Genomic DNA, 11,977 nt, shown 5'->3' with positions numbered 1-11,977 from the left:
GATAAAAATGTAACCTGAATAAACCTATATCTACTAAATAAACTAAGTCAATAATTAATATCCTTCAAAAGAGAAATCACTAGGCCAAAATGGTTTCACTGGTGAATTCTACCAAACTTTTAAAGAAGAATTAACAGCAATCCTCCACAGGATCTTCCAAAAAATAAAGCAGAGGGAACACTCTTAACTCATTCTGTGAGACCATTACCCTAACACCAAAACCAGTTAAAGGTATTACAAGAAAGGAAAACTACAGACCAATATCTCTCATGAACATAGATCCAATTACCTTCAATAAAATATAAGCAAATCAAGTCCAACATGGATAAAAATAATTATACACCATGACCAAGTGAGATTTATTCCAGGTATCCAAAGCTGCTTTGACATTAAAAGATCAATTAATGAAATTTATGACATCAACAAGCTAAAGAAAAAATATCATATTATCATATCAACTGATGCAGAAAAAGCATTTGTTAAAATCCAACACATATTCATGATAAAAATAGTCTCAGTAAACTAGGAATAGAAGGAAATTTCCTCAATGCTTGCCACCTATGATCAGGAAAAAGGCAAGGATGTCTCCTCTGAGATCTCCTATTTGATGTTGCACTGGAAGTTCTAGCTAGCACAATAAGAAAAGTAAAGTAAAGAAAAGAAGGATAAGATGTATAATTGGGGAAGGAAAAATTACATCTCCTTTGTTCACTGAAGAAATGTTTGTCTATGTAGAAAATCCCATAGAATTGATAACAACAACAAAAAACTCTTGGAACTAAAAAGTGACTGTAGCAACGCCACAGGAAACAGGATTAATATTTAAAAAGTCAATTGCTTTTCTACATACTGGCAATGAATAAAAGGACTTTTAAATTAAAAATAACATTTACACAAAAAAATAACATTTACAATACTCTCCCCAAAATAAAGTAACTAGGTATAAATCTAACAAAATCTAGGTATAAATCTAAACAAAATTTTATACCTTTCACAAAAATTAACACCAAATAACCTGTAGACCTACATGTAAACTGAAGAAACTATAAAATCTCCATAAGAAAACATAGGAGAAAACTTACATGACCTTAGAATCAGTGATGAGTTTTTAAAATACAACACCAAAAGCATGATGAATGAAAGGAAAAATTGATAAGTTAGATTTAAAAAATGTTTTTTTAAATGTGAACTCTGTGAAAAACTATTAAGAGAATGAAAAGACGAGCCATACACTGGGAGAAAATAGTTGCAAAATATCTATCTGATAAAAGGCTTGCATACAAAATACAGAGAACTCTTAAAATTCAACAATAGAAAACAAACAACTCATTTAAAAACTAGGCAAAATATCTAAGCAGATATCTCACCAAAGAAAATATACAGGTGGCAAACAAGCATAGGAAAAGATGCTGAATATAATTCGTTATTAGGGAATTGCAAATTAAACAATGAGATACCTTTACCTACTGGAATGTCTAAAATTGAAAAAAACTTACACGCCCAATAGCTGATGAGAACGCAGAGTAAAAGGGAACTATCATTCACTTCTGGTAGGAATGCAAAATGGTACATCCAATTTGGAAGACAATTTGGCATTTTCTTTAAAAACTGAACATAGTCTTACCATAAGATCCAGCAAGCATACTCCTGGATATTTACCCAACTGATTTAAAAACTTATGTCCACACAAAAACCTGCACATCGTGCAAAACTGTAAGCAACCAAGATGTCCTTCAACAAATGAATGGATAAACAAACTGTTACAACCTTACAATGGAATGCTATTCATCAATAAAAAAAGAATTACAAGATGTGCAAAGGTATAAATAAATCTTGCATGCATATTATTAAGTGAAATAAGCCAGTTCCAAAAGAGTAGAGAGTGTGTGATTCCATTTATATCACATTCTGGAAAGGGAAACAAATCATAGAAATGGTAAACATATAAAAAATGGTTTAAATAGTTTAACAAAGGGGATTTATTAGGGCAGTGAAGCTATTGTTTATGATACTGTAATGGTGAATACATGACAGTATGTATTAGTCAAAAAAGAACTTGACAGTCATAATGTATGAAAATAAAAATAATTTAGGCGGTCAAGGAATCCCAGGTTGGATTGCGGAATGTGGCAAAATATTCTAACTGCATTAAAAATGTATGAAACAACCTCACTGAAAAGTGTGAAGGGAAAGTTGCTGCCCTAAGTAACTTTAGAGATGAGTATTATAAGATTAAAGTCAAAAGAAACTGCACATAAGTTCTGTACCCTAGTTGGTACAGTTGTTTCCCACAGTAGTACAGTTTCACAATTCTGAAACCACTATCCATGTATACTGGAATTGAACAATTAATTAAATAGATTGGTGGATGGTGGGAGTCAAGTTTCTCATTATTAGAGTGGGATGTTACAAGTAAGCAAGGGGAGGATAATGTGATAATGGATTAGAGTTGGAAACATCAGCATAAACTCACATTGACCTTTATATAGCTACAGATGGCTACAAATACAAATATTCATGGGTATGTGTACACACACAGTTTAATATACACTTACATATTTCATTGTTCTGTTACTTGAGAAGGCCTATAAGTAACAACTCCCCCGTAGCAACAAGCATACCTAGCACTGAGATCTAAGTTTCTTTCTTTCTTTCTTTCTTTCTTTCTTTCTTTCTTTATTTTTGGCTGCGTTGGGTCTTCATTGCTGTGCGCAGTCTTCCTCTAACTGCAGCGAGCAGGAGCTACTCTTCATTGCGGTGTGTGGGCTTCTCATTGCGGTGGCTTCTCTTGTTGTGGAGCATGGGATCTAGGCACGTGGGCTTCAGTAGTTGTGGCACGCGGACTCTAGAGCATAGGCTCAGTAGTTGTGGTGCACGGGCTTAGTTGCTCTGTTGCATGTGGGATCTTCCTGGACCAGGGCTTGAACCTGTGTCCTCTGCATTGGCAGGTGGATTCTTAACCACTGCGCCACCAGGGAAGCCCTTAAGTTTCTTTTTTTAATTTTATTTTTCTAAACTGAAGTACAGTTGATTTACAATGTTGTGTCAATCTCTGCTGTGCAAAAAAGTGGCTCAGTTATACACATATATATATTTTTTTCATACTCTTTTCCATTATGGTTTACCCCAGGATATTGAATACAGTTCCCTGTGCTATACAGTAAGACCTTGTTGTTTATCCATCCTATATACAAAAATTTACATCTGCCAATCCCACAATCCTAGTCTTTCCCCCCCCCACACCCCTTCCCCTTGGTAACCACAAGTCTGTTCTCTATGTCTGTGTGTCTGTTTCTGTTTTGTAGATAGGTTCATTTGTGCCATATTTTAGATTCCACATATAAGTGATATCACATGGTATTTATCTTTCTCTTTCTGACTTACTTCACTTAGTATGATAATCACTAGTTGCATCCATGTTGCTGCAAATAGCATTATTTCATTCTTTTTTATGGCTGAGTAATATTCCATTGTATATATGTGCCACATCTTCTTTATCCATTCATCTGTCAATGGACATTTAGGTTGTTTCCATGTCTTGGCTATTGTGAATAGTGCTGCTATGAACACAGGGGTGCATGTATCTTTTTATTTATGCATTTATTTATTTATTTTTGGCTGTGTTGGGTCTTCGTTTCTGTGTGAGGGCTTTCTCTAGTTGTGGCAAGCGGGGGCCACTCTTCATCGCAGTGCATGGGCCTCTCACTATCGCGGCCTCTCTTGTTGTGGAGCACAGGCTCCAGACACACAGGCTCAGTAGTTGTGGCTCATGGGCCCAGTTGCTCCGCGGCATGTGGGATCTTCCCAGACCAGGGCTCGAACCCGTGTCCCCTGCATTAGCAGGCAGATTCTCAACCACTGCGCCACCAGGGAAGCCCACATGTATCTTTTTGAATTATAGTTTGGTCCACGTGGATCTAAGTTTCTTAAAATCATCATCTAATAAAAAGAACTAGGGTTATTTGGAGAAATGGCTGACTCTAGAACTAAGGCAGTAGGTATACAAAATGAGTCTGGGGTATGTTGTAGTGTCAGAAAGTAAGGTCTGAAGAATATGTTAAAGGACACCACAAATGTTGCATTTGGCAAAATTCATACTGAGAGAAACTAAACAAAACACAAATCCTTTCTTTTTTTTTCAAAAAAATTAATTGCAAGGAAAAAGAGGTAAAAGCGAAGGAATTACAGATTAAAAAAGACTTAAGAGACATAAAAAACAACTGTAGTGATTAGATCCTATTCGGACACTGATTCAAAGAAACTAATTTTTTTAAAGTATATATCTGCTAGGTAAATATGAAAAATACTTGGGCATTTGAAGATTACTTATTTAAGTTTTTAGAAAAGTATTATATTGGATTTATGTAACATAAAGAGTCTGTCTTTTATGAAGTCATATGAAAAATTTAGAAGTAAAATGGTATGATGTTTTGAATATGCTTCAAGTTATTCCAGTAGCAAGAAATGGGGGAAGGTGAGGGTACAACTGGAACCAGATTGTATTGAAGCTTGTTGATGCTGAGTGTCAGGTATACTGGGTTCATTATATTATAGAATAAAGAGAACTGGGATCTCTTTATTGTTGTATATGTTTGATAATTTCTGTAATAAAAAGTTTTTATTATAAATATTATGCCATTAAATTTGAAATCCTAAGTGAAATTGACCACTTAAAAGTGGTCAATTAATTATTATTAATCAAACAATATAAACTGAAACAGTATTCAAAACTCAAGCTACCATCAAATATTCCAGCACAAGGCAGTTTTGGAAGCCAGTTTTACCAAATATTCAGGGAGAAACAAATTACCATCTTATGTAAACTCTTCCAAAGCATATAAAAACGGTCAATTATTCAACTCATTTTGCCAGGCTATTGCTCCTTGATTCGAAAACCAGATGAGAACACCCCATGAAAAGAACACTTAAGCCATGCTCACTCACATAGAAGCAAATATTCTAAATAATTTCATAGCATATTCAACATAGCAGTGAATTAAATGAACAAATGGGCTGTGTCTGAGGAATAAAAATATGATTTAACATTAGAAAATACTTTCAATTATAATTCCCTGTACAAATTAGAGGAGGATAAACACTTGATCACATCAATGGGTACATAAAAGCCTTTGAAAGAAATTCAACAAAAGTTTGTGGTTTTAAAAAAAAAAGTAAGCTAACATTAGAATAGAACTTCAATTTCCTAAAGTCTATTGCAAACACATTTAAATGTGAAATACTAGAAGAAATTCCATTAAAGCCAGGGACAGACAACACAGAAATGAATGTTCTCTCCTCTACTGTTCAAAACTGCACTGGGACACATAAAGCAATGAATGTCAAAATAAAAAGAAATATGAATATTGAAAAGAAAGATAATATTTGGTGACAATATTATCTATAAAATATGTGGAGTATTTGAATGATTGAGAGACTTCAGAGAAATGTATATGGAAGATCATTATAGCAAAATCAAGAAGCTTGCCATCTAAAAGCAATAACTAGTTAGAACATGAAATAGAGAATACCTCATTCACAATGGCAACAAAGTCAAGAAAATTACCTAAAAAGAATCCTAACAAACATGTACAAGATATTAATGGAGGCAAATATAAAAGCTTTCTTATTGATTCAGCCAGAAGTCCCAAATAAATCGAGCAGTGAAACATATTCATTAATGGGGAACAGAAGATTACAAAGATGTGAATTATCCTTAAATTATTTACTGATTTAGTGTCTTACCTGTAGATGCCAAGATGACCATCAGGTTCAGATTGCGGACTTCCACTCCCCAAATCAATTCTCAATAACTATAGAAAGGAGGGGGGCGGAAATCAACAACAAAATCTAAACAACAAAACTTGAGACACCCCTGGGGAAGACTGATGGCTGTGAGGAGCTCTTTCCTGTGTTTGGGGAGGAGGGGTGGGGAGAAGCGTGGAAGTTGGGGAGGGGCTGTAGGCTGCAGAGATGCAGATGGCAGGATGGATAAGGAGAAGAGATTTTAAACTTCTGCCTTTTTCATTGCACAAACCAGAGGCAGGCCCTCTGACCACAGATACCAGTAGCCCTGGGATAGTATCAGGACAGCAGGAGAGATGAGATAATTGAGGTAGTAGGGCCCCAAAGTCTGTGCTAATAACCACCTGAAACCATTTTACTGTGTTAAAATCAAAAACAAATGGAGACTAACCTTGAAAAATTCCCTGAGCAGATAAAACCAATTTAGTCATACAAACAAAGCTTAATTTAGCTTATTTTTCAGGACTGACTTGATCTGGGTCACTTCTTGCTTATGCCTCTGGAAATCATAAGCAAAACTTAAATTGTTTCCCAAAATTGATATGAGGTAATCACTAACCAATTCCCTATCATTTAAGAAAATTCAAATATTATAACCAACCACTGTGAAGAATAAACAGTCACTGCCTTCCCACTATATAAGCTGCTTTATAACAATATACCCATGAGCCTCATTCCATGTTTGGTTTGAGTGCTCTGTGTTCACAAACTGTCTTTTTGGCATGCACAGAATAAACTTTTACTAATTACTACTCCAGTGATTCATTGGTTTTACTTCTGTTATTTCCGAACTTTTGACAAGTGACTGAGGACTGGCTTTTCAAAAAATTATTTTCATAGAAGATAAAGAATGGACTGGAAATAGAACAGGAGCTATCAGAGTGATCCACACACTAAGTGTAGGTATTCTTTCATGAAATTTTATATATATTCTAAATATACACTTGGTAGAGATGTAAAAAATTTTTTTACTAGGAATGAGGGTTAAGAAAATGAAAGTTGGTGCTCTGGACTATGAAATGTTAGATAATTTCAAACGAGCAGGACCTCCCCTAATGCTGCTGCTCAGCCTCTTCCGTGCAGAAAATGAATCTTTTAGAACAAAATGTTTCCGAAGTCTGGCTGGCTGGTGAAGAGACTCCATTGAAAGGTTTGCTTCTTCTCTGACCCTCCCCCATGGTCAGGGGCGCTGCAGCTCCCCAGCTAGAATCTAGTTTGTGCTACAGAATCATTCTCTACAAGGGATGCAGCTGACCAGATGCTCAGAGCTGACAGAGAGGGAGGGAGCTCTCCCAGCCAGCATTTAACCAAGGACCCAGGGGCCAAGTTGAGGACCCTCAGGAGTGAGGACTGAGGCTGGGGCATCCTCCCAGAAGGTCCAGACTATCCAGCTCCACACCTGATGACAGTTCTGGAAGACCCCTAGCAGAGCTGTCAGGCTGTGAGCCTCCCTCAGTTCTGCCCTGGGGATCTCAGAGCAGTGAGAGCCTTGCCTGGAAGGGGACATACTCAGGTCACAAGAGGGAGGAGTCTCAGGCCCTGCTGGGAGCCAAGGTGAAGATCTTGAAGGAGCATTGAAGGAACCTCCCAAACCAGAAGAGAGGGGTCCCAGCTTTACCCTGTCCCTGCAGTCAGCTCCCATTGGCCCCAAGTCAGAGGGATGTGGAAGCCCCTGACTTCCTTCTGGGGAAGCAGGGAATGCAGGTCTCAGGGAAGTGAGGCTTGGATAGAGGGATGTGTCTTTAGATCAGCAGAGAAAGGAGTCCCAGTACCTGCCAGGAGTCAAGACAAGGACCCTGAGGAAGGACGGAAGGGACCTTCAACCTCAGAACAGTAGTTAGCCCTACTCTGTCCCTGCTATAAGAGTAGGGAGGACCCAACAAGCTGTAGCCTGATATGGTGGCCTCTGTCTTCTGCTGGGGGAGATGGTCTCAGGGAGGGAAAGGCATTGATCTGAAGGGGCTGGACTCAGGTAAGCAGAAGAGACAGCCCATGAACTGTCAGTATTCAAGGTGAGGACCCTGAGGGAGAACTGAGGAGACCCTGGACCCCAGAGCAGAGGGGGCTCTGGGAGGCCATGGGGCAGGATGATCACATGTAGCATTTCCTGACATCCGGGTCTCAGAGAGACTGGGGACGTGGTACAAGGGGTGGGGCCTCGGGTGGGCAGAGGAGAGAATCCCAGGTCCGGCGTGGAGTCAAGGTGAGGGCCCTGAGTGAGGACTGAGGGGAACCTGGACCCCAGAACAGAGTGGGCCCTTGGAGGCCATAGGGTGGGATGAGCACGTGCAGCACCTCCTGACATCCGGGTCTCAGAGAGGCTGGGGAGGGGGTGTAAGGGGCGGGGACTCAGAGACGCTGGGGAGGGGCTGTAAGGGGCGGGGACTCAGAGACGCTGGGGAGGGGGTGTAAGGGGCGGGGACTCAAGGAGCCTGGGGAGGGGGCGTAAGGGGCGGGGTGTCTGGTGGGCACCGGGAGAGAATCCCAGGTCCTGCAAGGAGTCAAGGTGAGGGCCCTGAGGGAGGACTGAGGGGAACATGGACCCCAGAACAGAGTGGGCCCTGGGAGGCCACAGGGCGGGATGAGCACGTGCAGCACTTCCTGACATCCGGGTCTCAGAGACGCTGGGGAGGGGGTGTAAGGGGCGGGGACTCAGAGAGGCTGGGGAGGGGGTGTAAGGGGCGGGGACTCAGAGAGGCTGGAGAGGGGGTGTAAGGGGCGGGGACTCAGAGAGGCTGGGGAGGGGGCATAAGGGGTGGGGTCTCAGGCGGGCACGGGAGAGAATCCCAGGTCCTGCGAGGAGTCAAGGTGAGGGCCCTGAGGGAGGACTGAGGGGAACATGGACCCCAGAACAGAGTGGGCCCTGGGAGGCCATAGGGCGGGATGAGCAAGTGCAGCACCTCCCGACATCTGGGTCTCAGAGAGGCTGGGGAGGGGGTGTAAGGGGCGGGGTCTCAGAGAGGCTGGAGAGGGGGTGTAAGGGGCGGGGACTCAGAGAGGCTGGGGAGGGTGTGTAAGGGGCGGGGTCTCAGAGAGGCTGGGGCGAGGGCATAAGGGGTGGGGTCTCAGGCGGGCACAGGAGAGAATCCCAGGTCCTGCGAGGAGTCAAGGTGAGGGCTCTGAGGGAGGACTGAGGGGACCCTGGACCCCAATCTGAGGAAACCCCACAGACTCCTGCCCCTCAGTCGGCCCTGGGAGGACCCGGGCGGGATGGGCACCAGGCAGCTGGTCCTGATTTCCGCATTCGGGTCTCCAAGAGACTGGGGACTTGGTGGAAGGGGCGGGGCCTCAGGTGGGCAAACGGACGATCCCAGGTCCTGCCGGGAGTCGAGGTGAGGACCCTGTGGGAGGATTGAGGGGACCCTGGACTCCAATCAGAGGGGGCCCTGTGAGGCCCTGGGGCGGGATGACCACAAGTAGCATTTCCTGACATCCGGGTCTCAGAGAGAGTGGGGACTTGGGGTAAGGGGCAGGGCCTCAGGTGGGCAAAGGGGGGGATCCCAGGTCCTGCCGGGCGTCAAGGTGAGGACCCTGAGGGAGGACAGAGGGGACCCTGGGCCCCAGAACAGAGGGGACCTCAGAGGAGCTCGCCCATGCTGTCAGCCCTGGGAGGTCCCGGGCAGGGCTGACTTGACGTTGCAGGGTCTCACCTCTGCCACGTGGTTGGGGATGGACTCGTCTAAGGATGCGAGGACCTTGGTCTGAGGGGAAACATCAGGTCAGCAGAGGGAGGAGTCCCAGGATCTGCCGGGGTCAAGGTGTGGACCCCGAGAGAGGACTGGTGGGGCCCAATCCCCGGAACAATGGGGGGCCCACAGAGTCCGGCCCACCCCTCCTACCAGCATCGAGGGGCCCAGGGCTGTGCCACAATCTACACCCGAGGTGCCCCCTCCATTCCCCTTATAGGGGCTCCAGGAACCGGGAGGCGAAGGCCCAGGTCTGAGGCACGTGTCCTCAGGCCACAGAGCAGAGGAGGCCCAGGCAGTGCCAGGAGTCAAGGTGAGGTGCGTGCCCTGAGTGTGTACCCAGGGGCTCCCCCTCCCAGAACACAGGGGACCCCACAAGGCCCAAGTCACCGCACCTCCCCACACCCCTCTCAGCCCCGGTCGGTACCTGGGGCTGTGCTGGCTGTACCCTGAGGAGCCACCTCGCTTCCTTCTTCAGGTTGGCAGGAGACAGGCCGCCCAGGAGGAGCGCCCCTGTGAGGCCCGAGGGCACCCCTCCAGGCGAGCCCTGTAAGTGGCCTTTGTCAGAGCTGCCCAGGGTGCGTTTCTCCGCCGAGGCCGCTCACATCCCCTCTCTCCCACAGGCCCGTGGTCCCCACCTGTCACCCCTGCCCACACTCCAGTCGGCTTCCTGACACCAGTCATCATGCCTCGTGCTCCAAAGCGACGGCGCTACATGCTTGAGGAAGGCCATGAGGCCCAAAGTGTTCCCATGGCTGTGCAAGAGGATTCTTCCTCATCCTCCTCCACCTGCTCCTCCTCTTTTCCCTCCTCCTTCTCCTCCTCTCCCTTTCACAGTCCTCTGATCTTGAGCTCCCCAGAGGAGCCTTATGCTCTTCTTGAGACCCTGAGTCCTTCACAGAGCCCTTCGAGTGATTTCCCCTCCCCATCCCCCACTGCTGTTGTCTCTACTCCATTGAGCCAATCCGACGATGGCTCCAGCAGCCCAAAAGAAGAGGGTCCGAGCACCTCGCAGGCCCTGCCAGATGCTGAGTCCTTTCTCAGAAATGCGATTGATGACAAGGTGGGTGATCTGGTGGAGTTTCTGCTCCTCAAGTATTGCACCAAGGAGACGATCACAGAGGCAGAAATGCTGAATATCATCATCAAAGATTACGAGGAACACTTCCCTGTGATCTTCAGTGAAGCCTTGGAGTGCATGCAGCTGGTCTTTGGTATTGATGTGAAGGAATTGGACCCCAGCGACCATTCTTATGTCCTGGTCACCACCCTGGGCCTCACCTATGATGTGATGCTGAGCGATGGGCAGAGCATGCCCAAGACCGGCCTTCTGGTATTTATCCTGAGTATAATCTTTATGAATGACAACTGTGTCCCTGAGGAGAAGGTGTGGGAATCGCTGAATCTGATGGGGGTGTGTGCCGGGAGGGAGCACGTTATCTACGGGGAGCCCAGGGAGCTCATTACCAAAGTATGGGTGCAGGAGCAGTACCTGGAGTACCGACAGGTGCCCAACAGCGATCCTGCACGCTATGAGTTTCTTTGGGGTCCCCGGGCCCACGCAGAGATCAGCAAGATGAGTCTCCTGGAGTTTTTGGCCAAGGTCAATGGAAGTGACCCTAGATCCTTCCCTCTGTGGTATGAAGAGGCTTTGAGAGATCAGGAAGAGAGAGCCCAGTCTAGATTTGCCACCACAGATAATACTACTTCCATGGCCAGTGCAAGTTCTAGTGCCATGTCCAGCAGCCCTTTCTGCCCTGAGTGAAGTCTAAGGCAGATTCTTCACTTTGTGTTTTAAGAGGGCAGTCAATGATCTAAGTAGTAGAGGGCCAGACTTGGGATGAGGGAATCATAGTGAATAACATCTTTCTGTTTCTGTTCCATTGGGTGACTTAGAACTTTATCTTCCTTTATTTTTGGTATTTTGAAATGTTGTTGCTTAACTAGAAAGTCTGCTAGCCTCAGAATCTAAGTTTATGAATGACATTGGTCACACATTTATTGTTTTCTGTCCAGTTTAGGAGAAAGAGTTTTGCTATTTTGTAAAATGAATTGGGAAACCTTCCATTTTATTTGTAGTCTGTAACAAGGTAAGATGGCATTAGAATAGGAATTTCCTTGGAAATGTGAAAAAGCTTAGTAAAATAGAGAAAAAAATTAAGTGGTTTATTTTTTAATTCTCATCATTTTTAGTCTATTCTGTAAAATTAAGATATGTACTTGGATTTTCTTAGCTTATTCAAGAATGTAGAAGAAATTAAATAGTAATAAATGAAATCTCTGCTCACTGGCTCATTTATTCTGCAGACCTTCATGGAGCCTCTGCTCTCCGGAAGGCCCTGTGTTAGTAGTGGGGACACTAAGAAAAGCAGGACACACCCACACCTAGAGTGATGGTCTAGGAGCCACAGTCACATGAGGAAGATGTAGAGATGTCCCCTAAGTCCCACAGAACAAGGGAAAATGGGACAAGGCAGTGGGGCTCCAGG

At 44.4% G+C, this 11,977-nt stretch overlaps 1 protein-coding gene across 2 annotated transcripts; it reads left to right on the top strand.

Moving 5' to 3' along the window:
* Positions 1–8,802: 8,802 nt before the first annotated feature.
* LOC309620083 (melanoma-associated antigen 10-like) lies at positions 8,803–11,775 on the top strand. Of its 2 annotated transcripts, none has more exons than XM_082376151.1 (3): positions 8,803–8,912; positions 9,709–9,806; positions 10,112–11,775. In XM_082376151.1, the coding sequence occupies exon 3, from the start codon at positions 10,174–10,176 to the stop codon at positions 11,251–11,253; it is 1,080 nt and encodes a 359-aa protein (XP_082232277.1). In that variant the 5' UTR covers positions 8,803–8,912; positions 9,709–9,806; positions 10,112–10,173; the 3' UTR covers positions 11,254–11,775. The 2 variants fall into 2 exon arrangements, with proteins under 2 accessions (XP_082232277.1, XP_082232276.1); XM_082376150.1 differs by lacking the exon at positions 8,803–8,912 and adding an exon at positions 9,053–9,134.
* Positions 11,776–11,977: the final 202 nt, after the last annotated feature.

The sequence above is a fragment of the Balaenoptera borealis genome (genome assembly GCF_965194805.1).
Source record: "Balaenoptera borealis genome assembly, chromosome: X".
In the NCBI taxonomy this organism is placed as follows: Eukaryota; Metazoa; Chordata; class Mammalia; order Artiodactyla; family Balaenopteridae; genus Balaenoptera; species Balaenoptera borealis.
The sequence above is the reverse complement of the archived record's forward strand: the minus strand, read 5'-3'. Positions and strand labels throughout refer to the sequence as shown.